At 34.8% G+C, this 14,671-nt stretch overlaps 1 protein-coding gene across 1 annotated transcript; it reads left to right on the plus strand.

Annotated features, from left to right (window-relative positions):
* The first annotated feature begins 346 nt into the window (after positions 1-346).
* On the plus strand, positions 347-5,977 carry LOC122601666 (MDIS1-interacting receptor like kinase 2-like). Its single transcript, XM_043774408.1, has 4 exons — positions 347-1,433; positions 2,766-2,779; positions 5,592-5,754; positions 5,838-5,977. The coding sequence occupies exons 1-4, from the start codon at positions 347-349 to the stop codon at positions 5,975-5,977; spliced, it is 1,404 nt and encodes a 467-aa protein (XP_043630343.1).
* Positions 5,978-14,671: the final 8,694 nt, after the last annotated feature.

The following is a 14,671-nucleotide window of genomic DNA, read 5'->3' on the forward strand; positions in this document are numbered from 1 at the left end:
AATGCTTTAAAAGTTATAAGAATAGATATGTTTAGATTGTTGTGTTTTGGAATGGTAGTGTAAATGAGGTTTAAATAGGAGTAAGAAATTAAAAATAAAAAATTCAACCAACTAGCCGTTGGTTTTAAATTTTGGTTTAAAAAATGTTTTTTTTTTATTTTGGCAACGGCTAATCTCCATTTCGTGACCCACAATCACTTTTGCCGCTCGTCTAGAATTGGGAGAAACAAACAAGACGCAGGCCAAGACGCAGGCCAAGACGCTACGGTACTAATAGCGGCAGACGCCGGGAAAACGTCCTATAAGGACGGGTCTTACTGGTTCAATTCCACCATCTTTTGGTTCCATGGTCAATCTCATAGTCCTTGACTTGAGCACAAATCACTTGAATGCATCTATCCCACAAGAACTAAGTAACTTGCAACATCTAGAAAGCTTGAACCTGGGCGACAACTTTCTTCATGGCCCAATCCCTATAAATTTTCGTAATCTTAGCAAACTGACATTTTTAAACCTCGGCATGAACCGAATCAGTGGCCCCATCCCTATAGAATTAGTAAATTTGGCCAACTTACATTCTCTCGACCTTAATCATAACAATCTTGAGGGTCCTCTTCCTCAAGAATCTGAAAAGCTGTCAAAACTTTCATATCTCGCTCTGTCATTCAACAATCTTTCAGGAAACGTCATGAAGTTTCAAGATCCATGTAATCTGAGACATTTAGACCTATCTAATAATCTTTTGACTGGAGGCATCACAACACCACGTGTTTGCAATTTTTTAGAGTATCTGGACCTTAGTAGTAATAATTTAGTAGGAAAGGTACCATTTTTAGAATTAAAATATTCTTACACACACATTAATCTTTCTAACAATCATCTCACTGGGATCATTCCTCATAATCTACAATACCCACCGTATGGAGTTGTTGACTTATCAAACAACGACTTCACTAGAAGATCTTCCCACTATTTGGATATTTTTCTTCCTCTCTTCTTTGGAGTTAGCTTCTTAATACTTTGTTATGTTCTTTACCGTCGTATAAAGACCCCAACAAGTAAAACTCATATTGAATTGATAAAACATGGAGATGTGTGCACGATATTGAACTACGATGGAACAATTGCATATGAAGACTTCATCATGGCTACGAAGGACTTTGACCTCAAATACTGCATTGGAACCGGTGGATATGGCAGTGTTTATGAAGCCAAACTGCCCAGTGGTAGGGTATTTGCTTTAAAAAAACTCCATCGGTTTGAAGCAGAGCAACAAGCATTTGACCAGAGTTTTAAGAATGAGGTCCAAGTGCTGACAAACCTAAGGCACAAAAACATTGTCAAACTGTATGGTTTTTGTTTGCATAACAAATGCAACTTCCTTGTTTATGAATATATGGAAAAGGGTAGCCTATTTTGCGCTCTGAGTAATAGTGAAATTTTTTTTTGAAACAGGCGTATTTCAAGGGTGTTTTGTCCAACAAGTTTCAAAAAAAAAAATATAAAACCAGTTATTCCGATATTTGAAATACCGGATTAAAAAAGTCTAGTCGAATCCGGTATTTGAAATACCGGTTTCAAAAAGAATATTTGAATCCGGTATTTCAAATACCGGATTCGACATTGATGTGACAAAATCTGACATTGCATGTTGACATGAACAGTGGTTGTCTTCACGTACTTCGAAACCGGTATTTGAAAAACCGGTTTCGTCCTAACCCTAACACGTGTCTTAGCCAGGTGAACCCTAATTGATGTGATGTGACGGTGGTTCAGAGGTGCAAGAAAGGTGGCAGTAGAGGGCAGTAAAGTGACAGTGACATGACTATGAATCCGGTATTTCAAAAATCGGATTCAAATCGAGACAAAAAACCCCATGCAACGTAACAGACTTTCTACTGTATATATACATGCATATTTACTCATAGATGGTCACGCAAAAACATATATTTCTCATATAAGCAACCAGCAATTTATCAAAGCAACATTTTCACAATAAAAAACGGCATCTATTAGTGTTAGTTGTGTTCATAGAAACCCAGAGTTGTTGTGGCTACAAGCTGCAGATGAACATCGGTCATACAACATCTCCCATGACCGTGCCCTGACAGAAGAGCCACATTGCAGAAGAGGTGATGGAGGTCTTAACAGACAACTGCAAGATGGTGTGCCCAATGAGGTTGTATACTATATCAAAAGTGCTGGGTTTTACGAACTCTTCCAGGCATATACATGCCAACTTGATCATTCTTTGATCATCGCGTTGACTGAGGGACGGCATCCGGAAACCAACACGTTTCACCTTCCTGTCGGTGAAGCGACTGTCACCTTGCAAGATGTGCAGGTGATATGGGGTTTACCCATACAGGGACCACCGGTGTGTGGTCAGTGGGTTACAGAGACCCGAAATGTTGAATATTGGAAGAATTTGTGTTAGGAGTATCTGGGTATTTACCTGGAAAATGACGACTTGCGCAAAGGTCGGATGAAATTTAATCGGTTGGCAGGTACGATTACTTTTGAACATTGGGACCCGAATGATGAGGAGTGTTGCAAACAAGTAGCTAGACGGGTTATTTTAGCTCTTATTGGTTTGCAGCTTTTTCCTGATTCTCGTTTCTGGGAGACCTGAGCATAGCGGGTCGAAGGAGCTGGGGTTCAGCAACCCTTTGTTGTTTGTATAGGAATATGTCTAAGGGGACTTGGCCTTCTAGACAGGGCATTGATGGACCGTTGTTGTTGTTGCAGTATTGGGCGTGGGAAAGATTCCCACGCATTGCCCCACGAGTCATGCCATACAAACCGGATGACGGAGAAGAAGAAGAAGTGTATGATTACGGAAGTTGTTTAGCAAACAAGTGGTGTGGAGACCACTCAAATCGTGATACACCGGTACACTGTATAATTTCGTTTCGTTCTTTTTTCAATGCGCTCACGCCTGACCAGGTAATAATTCATATGTTTTAATACGTTTTAAGTTATATGTAGTTATTAATTTCTAAGTTATAATATGTTAATATCTTTTAAGTTATAAAAATTAATACATTTTAATATCTTTTAATACTTTTTAATTAATGCAGTTCTAATGGACTCCGTATACCAACTTCATCAACATACTCCCCCCGAGTTGTAAGACTGGTCGAAGCATATGGAGATACATGGGTCCCTTGATTTGTTAGGAGGAAGTGGAGGTTCATCTAGCAGATAGAGTTGCTAGATAGTTCGGATTGATACAAGCCATACCTGATAATGATGCTTTGGTGGCCCCAGCACAGCATAAGACCCTTATCAAAATGCGAAAAGCGAGGGCCGATTACTGTGAAGTACACGCCGACTATATCGACCAGTGGAACAACCGGGCGCAGCGGATCCACCACGGAGACCGAGGGACCACCTGTGCACCAGGCTATATGCAGTGGTATTTGGAGCGTACCGTCTTAACAGTCGGTAAGCCCGGTCAGCAACAGCCTCCAGGCCAGTACCCTCAATGGGGCGTTAACCAACAAGTTTATATAAGTTTATTTTTATTAAATAAACCTTACTACTAATAAATATTAATTTGTTACTAATATTTAAATGTGCGCGGCAAGACAGTTTGGTACAGGTTGACGAGCGAGCTCGTCTACAACAAGAAGCAAATCCGCAAATAAGTCACTTGTTTGGGGATTTTAGAACAATAACGAGGGAGACATTTTCGTTGACTCGACAGGGAGAACGAATGAATTATTCGTCTCAAAATTGGCAGTTTCCTGAGCCACAGCCATTTGAAATGCCTCCCTCCCAAAGTTATCAAGCTCCTTCCAGTTCTGGTGCTAGTCCTTCTAATTGGGCTGGTGGTCCTTCCAGTTTTAATACCCAAACTGTGTTTAGGTCGACACCAAATTCAGGGTTTCAAAGTTACCAACCGAGTAACCCACAGGCTGGAGCCTCGACTTCAGCAACCCATCAAATGTTCCCGGGTAACTTATTCATGGGTAGCTTTCAAACCCTGAATTATTATACCCCAAATGCAGGACCAACTAATCTGTTTGATCTCCCTCCACATCATTTTAATCCTGATTTTTATTACGGAACTGGTCCACCGGCTCGAAACATTTCTCCTTATCCGATGCAAGACTTCTCTCCTTATATTGGTTCTTCTCAACTGCCAAATGATGAAGGAGAAGAAGAGGACGACGTGCTCGAGCAGCGAAGAAGTAACCGAGAACGTGGCAATCCACCGGGATGTGGAACTGGGGGGGCATAGATAAATTATATTTATCTCGTAATTTTTTCTTATGTTTGTGTTAATAACTATCTGTATTTTTTTTTAATATATATCTGTTTTTTATAATATTGTTTAATTGAAATTTTATAAAAAAAGAAAAACAACATGGATATAAAAGTTACATCAACTTACATCAAATTAATACATATTCAAAATACCACATCTTCTTGAACTTCATTGAATGGCATTAGAGCATCTTCATTATCATCGACGAGACTAAGAAGTTGTTGATGCTCCAAAGGACCTTGTGCATGGGCCCCTTCTTCTTCTTCGTTTCCAGATACATCCCCATCAACGCTATAGTTGTCAATGGTATCATCACTTGTATAAGGTGCCTCGTCACTTGATCCAACACCCATTGGATCAATTTCATCATCATCATCTTGAACATCTTCATCGTCTTCATTGTTGTTGCCTTCATCATCGTCATCGTCTTCATCATCATCATTGTCTTCATCACCTTCGTTCTTTTCATCTTCTGGTTCGTTACTTCCTTAGAAATAACATTGGCTTTGAGTCAAGCTTAACAACTGGTTTGTAAAAGTAGGCTCGAACTTCACTTCAAATTGCGCTTCACCGAGATGATAAATCATTGCCAAAGTATTATCATCCGTAATTAAGTTCCTAAAAGAAACACCCTTAAATTCATACCACAAATATAATTGCAGTTTGAACTGTTGTTTTGAAACACCAAAACAACTGTAAGTCATATCACAAATTTGTGAATAAGTCATCATGTGGAAAATGGGAAAACTTCTTCTTTTCGATGGATCTGTATTTTGAAGGATCCCATTTATGAATGATACATGATCATCCCATATTAACTGAACTACAATGGGTTTGAATGATGAAGAAGAAGCCATTTTATTTATGAAAGTGTTTGAAATGTTATCTAAAAATGTTTGTTGAGTACTGATAATGTTTAATGATGAAGAACAAGCCATCACATATTATATATATACAACAAACATTTAATTAGGTTTACATTTCAAATTAGGGTTTCACCAGGCTGCGACACGTGTTAGGATTACCTCGAAACCGGTTTTTCAAATACCGGTTTCGAAGTACGTGTAGTCAACCACTGTACCGGTCAACGTCCACTGTACCAGTCAGTCACATCAATGTCGAATCCGGTATTTGAAATACCGGATTCAAATATTCTTTTTGAAACCGGTATTTCAAATACCGGATTCGACTAGAATTTTTGAATCCGGTATTTTAAATACCGGAATAACTGGTTTTATATTTTTTTTTTCCGAAAACTTGTTTGACAAAACACCCTTGAAATATGCCCGTTTCAAAAAAAATCTCTGAATTTGTCGTCCAATTGGATTGGATCAAGAGGGTGAACATTGTCAAACAGGTAACTCATGCCTTGAACTCTAAGATGGAAGGATTTGTTGTCGATTTTGGAGCAGCACGATTCCTTGACTGTGATTCGTCCAACCAAACGGTTGTAGCAGGAACCTTGGGATACATTGCTCTAGGTAGTATATACACAGATTTATGCTTCTTTTACGTCCAATCTTAGTTAAATCTTTACTAACAATCTTTTGTTATAATCATATAGAACTTGCATATAGCATGATTTTGACAGAGAAATGTGACGTGTATAGCTTTGGAGTGGTGGCACTTGAAGCAATTTGCGGAAAGCATCCAGGGGACCTCCTGTCGTCTTTAAACCGTTCTACGGGGCAAGATATTTTATAATTTAAAATTCTTGTTGATAAAAATCATAAACTTAAATTCAAACGTTATCAATTTAAAACTTAAGATCTATATTCATAATTAGATAATTATGAACCAAATCCGTATTTTAACATAATAAAATAGAAATAGTATTATGGAACAAAGTTTAACATATAACAAAACATAAATAAAATAAAATAAGATTGTTTAAACTAATATATAAAAATTGAATAAAAGTAAACCAACGAAGAAGAAAATTTTCATATTAAAAAAAAGCAAGTTTAAACCATTTAAACTTGGAAAACATAACAACGAAATAAAGAACCAAAATAAAATTTAAAAAATCAATCAAAACGGATATAATTTAATATAAATTTAAATATATATTGACATTAAATATTTTTTAAAGAAAAAAAAGGAGAAGAACGTGAGTAACGTTTGTAATAGAATCCGATTCCATTTAAACTTAGAAAACATAACAATGAAATAAAAAACCAAAATAAAATTTAAAAAATCAATCAAAACGGATATAATTTGTTATAAATTTAAATATGTGACAATAAATATTTTTAAAAGAAAAAAAGAAGAAAGAAGAAGAACGTGAGTAACGTTTGTAATAGGATCTCATTTGGAAAAACTATAGTATTAAATATTTAGTTATTAAAAATATGGCTCCATATGATCCTATGTGGCTCCACTTTTATTTTTATAATATTTAAAAATTTTTATGTTAAGTTAAAACAAATATTAAATATATATTACATTAAATTAAAAAAATGTGACTGCAAGTCTAAAAAAAGTAACCTTATATATAATGAATTTGCAAAATCTTAGATGCATTATATGACAAAATAATATAAAAAAGATATCCCAAAGATAATATATATATATATGTATATATATATACTAGGTCTTTTACCCACGCGATGCGTGGATGTTGAATTTATTTTTCAAAACTTTTAACATTGACAATCAATAAAATATGATCTAATTATCGTAATTTTATTGTGTTGTTTATTTTGCTAGCTATGTAAATAGAAAATTTAAAAAATAGAATCTAACTATTACAGTTTACAAAGTTAAAAAAATAAAATAATCGACTTTAAAAAAAATCACATTTATTACTTACAAAAATGAATATATCTAGTTCTTTTATATAATGATGTTATAAAAAATTAAAATTTACCAAGAATCTGCAACCTCTATGTCTAGTTAACGAAAATCTAACAAAAATAACATACACAAAAAACCATCGATTTCAAGGAATAACTTAATAGTATTTCAATAGTCTAAAAAACATCCAAAAAAAAACATCCAGCTTGAAATCTGTTTATATAAACAACCAATTAATATTAATATAGTAAACTAATTTGCATGAAAATATAAAACCTCAAAAACCATAAATACATTCACTTTGAGTCGTAAGAAAGCAATACAAAAATTTACGTTGTTTACATTCATTCATCTATTTATATATGCAAAAATCTACTCATATGTTAGGAAAAATGATTTAAAAATTGGGTAAGAAATCTATATATATTTCCTATAAATTTAAGATTATGTTATTAAAGTAATTTAGGTTTTTTTGAATGTTTAATTAGTTTCTTTATATATATATCCTCTATATCTATATAATAATTAAAAATATCTAAATCATTCAAATTAAAGAATATGGAGTATATTAACAAATCAAATGAATTTCATAGTTTAATTTTATAAACTTTGTCGTAAGGTAGAATCATTTATAAAAAAGATATGATGTTTTTATAATGATTTTAAATTTATTTCACTTTTTTTCTATGTTTAATTCCAATATAAAGATTAATATTGTAGATAAAAATATAGAGATGACACATAGGATTAATCCTATGTGGCAATATTATAAGATAGTTTTAAGTTAAAGATGCTCTAAAATCATTCGGTTTTTAACTGTTTTAATAATTTTATATATATATATATTAATATTAATCTAAGGATAAAAATATGTTTTTATTTATAAATTCTAGCGGTATAATTTGATTTTGGATATTTGTATCCATATAATTTTATAAAGGCTTAAGGGTAGTAAGTGTATTATGTTTTATAAAAAAAATATTTTATAATCATGTACTTTAATAATTATTTATATGAGTCATTATTTTCTTTCTATATATATAAGAGAGGATATGAAAATGCTTATGTGACACCCTTTTTTATATGACAAGTAAGATTTCTATTTATGTGTCAAATTTTTAAAATTTTAGGTTATATTAATGTTATTTTAAATTTTAATTTACTATTATATATTAAGTGTGAGTCCCTCGATAGCTATAGATCGCTCTCGAGATCGTCTATGATTATGTCGTGAGTGCGGAATCCTCACGAGATAACTAGTTTGATTAGTAAATTGGTATATCGCTAATTATCAAATAAATAATCAGCCGTATTGTCCTATCTTCGTTTCTATAAGCTATAGAACGAACTTAGGTCTCTGGAGTACTTGTATGTCGAACGTCTATAATCTTAGGGTATTCGTTCGTATATATATGTTTCAGGTCGAACTGGGCTTGCTGGGCTTTGTTCTTACGAACTTAGCTGACAGCCCATCTAACGAAGTTAATCTTCGTTTGTACCAAACGAAGTTTATCTTCGTTTGCCTCTAGATGTAATACTTGGTTATATTCCTAAGTGTTTCATCTTAAGGAATCCTAACACATATTATGTTTGTACTTGTATATCACACAACAAACATCATACATAACACATATATATATATACAACTCCAAAACATGTAATCGATCATTACCAAAACATAAAGTCCATAATCTATCAATTACATATATAGATACGACATAAATTAACATAATGTCTCAATCTAAACAACATATTAAATCTAAGTTGCTGTTGTCACATCAACGTGCATCAACAAACTCCCCCTTGACAGCAGCACCTTCGATTACTTAGTCTTCAAAATCTGATCATTCATCAAACAACAATCTTTTGCTATTTGCATGAATATCTTCATGTAAGCAGAGCTGAAGTATCTTACGATATCTACTTTCTTCATGCTTCCAAAATGGCAAAAACGAGCACTCCGTATCGTATAACTTCCTCAGATCATTTCTTGAGAAGTTCACCAGCTGCATCGGATCATAAACTCTTCTCAACAAAATCTGCTTCTTTGAATCTGCATACATTTTGGCTTCACCAGAATTTCGATCAATTTCCCAATTATCCATCTTGTCCAAGACATCTTGTGCCCATTTCTTGGCAGGAACCTTGATCATACATTTAATATCATGTTGAACAAACTCAACTGTTTTATCTGGCTTAACCACTCTTTTCTTCGATCTTGGCTCAATCTTAAATTGTGGTTTATCAGAATCTTTCATGTTCTTCCTTAACCAAAAATCTTTTCTAAGATTCTTACCAACAACGTCAGCTAAGCCATCATCACTTGGATTGATAATCCAGTTATTTCCAAGCTCATGTAAATCTTCTTCACACAAACTTCTGAAATGTCTCTCACACCATGCTAAGTACTGACAACCTTCTGGTCTTTTAAGCACAAACAACTTCAATTCATCATCATAAAACCAACTCCAGATGATTGTCTTGTACTTTGCAGCATCTTTATCTGAGATATGAGTCCAATACAAATTCGGTTTCCACGTTTCCCTATGTACTATCCAATCATTTACTCTTTTCTCGGGAACACGTCGATCCACAATATGTAATGAATCATCATCTCTGAGAGAAACTGGAAAATCATTTGAATTGAATGGTCTTGTCACATTAATCTCATATTCAGATGGAATCGACACATCACCATTCTTAGCATACACAACAAAATGTAGAACTTGAGTTAGGCTGCTGAATGGGACTTGAAGCATTCTTTCTCTAATATCTGATCTCTGCTGATCCAACACTCTATTTTCTTCAATCAACGGATCTTCAGGAATTGAGTCCCACACTTCATCAAACCCATAAGGCTTCTTGAATATATCTAGATTTGGTTCAGGGACAAATTCGCCTTCCTCGAGCTCATCACCATCAAAGAATAAATCTGTATAATTTGGATCATCTATTTAAATTTACACAAAATGAACACCAGAATAAAAGAATAAATATAATAATTATAATAAAGATGAAATGTACTTGTATTAAAATAAGATAAATTACATTTTCATTACATAAAATGTCATAACTTATTACACACAATCAAGTATACATTCTATCTATCAATCTTTATCATAGACAAAATTAGAAACCTGAATCACGAGGAGCACCAGAAGGACCAGCACCAGAACCAGAAGCACCTTGCTGAGAAGTTTGAGAAGTATCACCTCCTGTCTCCCCCTCGATCGCTGCACCCTTTCCTCTATCTTCAACTGGGCGAGAAACATTCCTTGCAGCAACATTATCAGCATCATCATCGTCATTCTGACGTCGTGGTTGAACCGCTAACAATCTGCAGACCTCTTCCGGAACTTCTCCCCCTTGATTCTTGACCCAGTTGATCAAAAATGTTAAAGCAGCGCGAGTCTCAGTGAGTTCAGACTCCAAAGTGCAAACCCTGGTCTCCAAAAGATCAACACGACATCCAAGAACAGGAGCAACAGCAGCAGTCGGGCTTGGAAGAGCAGGCAATGCGACAGAAGAAGCTTCAACAACACGTCTACGCTTAATTCTGGTATATTGAAGATCAATACTCCCTTGCCTCTTCACCGGACTAACCGAACTTGCTCTGTTCACAGGGTCTTCCATATCTTCAAAGATCTCTCGCAATTCAGAATCATGCTGAGCTGCAACATCGGGATCAATCTCAGCAGCAGAAATTGAGTTAGCAGAATCTGAAATTGCTGGAGTTGCGTGACAAGCTTTGCTTCTGCGTTCTCTATGAAACAAAACACCCGCTTGATCAAACGACTGATGCGAATGATCGCTTTCAGAAGCAGCCGCAATATCATGTATCATCTTAGTTCGACGTTCAGCAGCAGTAGAATTATCTGTGTCTGTCGCAGTTGTAGCAGCAGAACCGTCGGAACTAGCAACATCATCTCCATCATTTCCAACATCCAAACCAGCAGACTCATCCCCGGAGTCATCAGCAGAACCATCAACAGAATCATCCGAACTTTCAGAATCACCAGACTCAGAATCGTCATCAACATCATCCACAAACATATCATTCTCAAGACGAGATCGATAGTTTGGATTAATCAGGTGACCAAAAAGTGGTGGATCATGGAGACCAGCCACATTACCCGTATTTGCCTCTAGATCAGCAAAAAGACGCGAAGGCCAAGCATGAAGAACGTAGCGAGGACCTTGGTCATATTCTAAGTCGGGACAAAAATGTCTAACGATAGCCATCACAAATCGAGGATACAGAAGAAATCGCTTTCTCCCCCTAGCATTAATCTGATCAACAAACTCTTGATAAAAATATCGGGAGAAAGGATAAGGGCGATTATATACCAAAGCAACCATCTGCGACGCAATCTGTGCAGATAGTTGATCAAAGCCAGCCTTGCGATTGCTCAAACAGACAAGCAATGCATACGCCAGATACCTCCATCTTCCCTGAAAACCACTCTTGTCAAAAGGAAGTTTGACCTGGCCAACAAACCCCATTCTCTGAAAGCAGCGAAGAAGGAGTTCGAACTCGTAAGTCATTTCAACATCGTCCTCTTCTGCTACGTCTGGTTCTGCTCCTAGATGCAAAATAGTGCGGAGCGACTCAGCATTAAAATCAAATGTTGTGCCTTCAACAGTTGCTCGTACAAAACTTTGGCCATCAACCATAACTTCATGAGCAGTAGACCAGAAAGAATCAATATACAGCTTAATCAGTCTCGGCGAATCACAAAAAGCAAAGGATAATCGTGAGCGAGCAATGTAGTTGAACATTTCATGAAAATGTTCACAATTATGCTGATCTGGATCTAGGTTCAGTGCAAGATTGTGCTTTTTCACAAATTGACGTGGAGCGAGAGCCATTTCTGCAAAACCAACCAAAATATCGAAACAACTATAAATAATCACGATAAATGAATTGCCAAGTTGAAAAACCCTAATATGAAAAACCCTAGTCCAGAATTTCGCAAAACAAGTCTGAACGAAGATAACCAATAAATTCGTTAAGTGGATAGAACGAAGATAGAAGCTAAATTCGTAAGCAATAACTAAACGAAAATAGATCTTAAGTTCGTAAGAATTAAATCTAAATTTACACCTAACGAAGTTTAAGTTCGTAAAGACTAAACTGTACATGCAAGTTCGTAAGTTACAAAACTTATCTTCTAAGTTCGTAACCTATAAACGAAGTCTAAGTTCGTTTGAATAAACCTAAGGGTGTTAAGCTAAATTCGTTCCTCATCAACTTGGGTCTAAGTTCGTAAGGCATAAAAGTAACTTCATGTCTACCCAAGGTAAATTCGTTCAATTCAAAATCTAAGTCCATGTGCACACATCTAAATTCGTTTTGAACTAAAGTCTAAATTCGTTCACACAAGTCTAAATTCGTTTGATCAAACCAGAAGAATGATCACAAGAATTTTATAAACATGATCAACACAAATCAAATCGAAGATACATGGAAACCTAAATCATATTCGTGAATGAAAAGAACATTAAAAACTTACTTAGATCTCAGTTTGGACAATGAATCAAGAAAACGAATTAAAGTGAGAAAAAAGAAAAAAAAGTTTGTGTTGTAGGGTTTTTGCTCGAAAATAAGAGTATTTTTCGTTTGATAACGAAATAACGAAGAAAAACCCCTTTATATATGAAACTAACAATGGGCCAACTATGGATCGGGCATAACTTCACAAACGAAGTTAGCCAAACGAAGATAGCAGTTATCTTCGTAAGAACAAATCTGGAAATATATTTCGTAGTTCAGCAAAAATTTCAGAGTTTCATCCAAGCAATCTTCCAAAACACAGCCCTTTATCACAATCTGTACATAGCAAAAACTCGTTAGATAGCAACCTGTTCATGCCTTGTACTAAAACGTTCTTAGCACCCAGATTCATAATCATAATGTAAGTAGATAACTGAACATTATAATCCTGAATAAAAACATATGGTTTAAACGCTATCCATAAACAAACCTGAAAATAATCAATTTAAACATGAACCTCATTACCAATTTGATGATGACACCGAGAACTTCCTTGGATCATAATATGCATGACAGCAAACCATCTTGAAACACTTAAATCCCATACTAAATGCCGTCTACAAAACTTAACAAACAATGAACTATCCAACAAAAATTCACTGAAGAACTTAGTAAAGTTTCCAAAAGTATGTCATAAATCACAGCATGAAATTCAAAGGAAACTAATATGAAATTTGATTATTTTCATTAAATACATGAATCATAAATAAATAACTATTCCAAAAACCAGTTCATGTATTCATCCTTCACATACTCTAATCTGCATCACAAATATTATCACTACACACCAAGGATCTTATCGTAATGATATCATCCATGTAAATAACAATGCAGTAACAGAAGTCAGCATTCCAACGTTATCTTCTTAACCTGAACACTGCACACTTACCACAGAACTCATCAACGCATTGAGAACAAAATAGTATAATGCAGAAAATTCAAGTTACAATCATACTCAATCAGGGTTAGCAAATATGAAATAACTAAAAATCTAACAAAAGATCAAGGGAAGTCATTTCTTGTCAAACCCTAAAATGTCACCACACAAATTTAAACAAACCAATTAATAATTTGGTGACAAGTGAAAATCATGAAATTTCAAATGACTTTGACATTTCACATTACACTTGAAAAGATCTTTTTCTAAACTTTAAACAAATTAATGTCGATATTAGAAAATCTTCTTTGTGAACAGTCTACACAACTTCACTAAAAATTCACATGAAGGAATTCAGCAAAAATATACTCAGAATTTGAATAGGATCTCTCATGGAATAAGAACTTATAAAAATTCTTATTTTGACTCAATTAAAAAGAAAAATAACACAGAATAAAAATTGCAGAACAATAAACTAATCTAAATTCTAATTAACTAGACTTTATACATTATTCACATTAAGCATGATTACTGCTGATTAGATCAGTATAGCATGTTACATAAGCCTGCGGGTGAGAAATAATTCTCTTATTATAAGTTTTGAACCATGACCAACAGCGATTACCGGTATGTTAGTCCTCTTAAACACTCGGTACGTCCAGTTTCCTTTGTGTTATGACACTTTCGACATACCCTGGCCAAGGACAGTCACCATGTAACCCGAGTAGCCTAATATGCCATTGGATAGATTACGAACTTATGTAACCCACATTCAGATATACTTTCGTAATCGATACAAGCACTAAGATAAAAAATATTCAATATATTCAAGAACATCCTTAACCAATCATGAAACACTTTGTGGATAACTGAATTGAATTACTTTGTGATTTCACATATTTGCTTCTGCATTTCATGATTTATAAGGAACCCGTGATTTTCTATGAGATCCATGTAGCGAACTTTCCGACAACCTATCCCAAGTTGAAAGCTTTAGGTAGGCTAGGTATACAAAGACACCCCGAGGACATACTTGTCCGAATCTCAAAGACCACATTAGCCCCTTAATTTGCATTCATTTGATTTGCATAACAATATCACATTTACTTTTATGCTCATGATTGGTAGAGGTTCTTGCCTATTCATTGAACAAATCTTATAGTAATGCTAG

This window comes from Erigeron canadensis, chromosome 5, assembly GCF_010389155.1.
Source record: "Erigeron canadensis isolate Cc75 chromosome 5, C_canadensis_v1, whole genome shotgun sequence".
Lineage (NCBI taxonomy): Eukaryota > Viridiplantae > Streptophyta > Magnoliopsida > Asterales > Asteraceae > Erigeron > Erigeron canadensis.

What these genes read in the sequence shown, in the direction of transcription:
- LOC122601666 (XM_043774408.1), top strand. Translation starts at nt 347, where the DNA reads ATGGTCAATCTCATAGTCCTTGACTTGAGCACAAATCACTTGAATGCA. An exon ending in CTTGGGATACATTGCTCTAG is followed by an intron (nt 5,755 to 5,837) that starts GTAGTATATACA and finishes ATAATCATATAG; the next exon opens with AACTTGCATATAGCATGATT.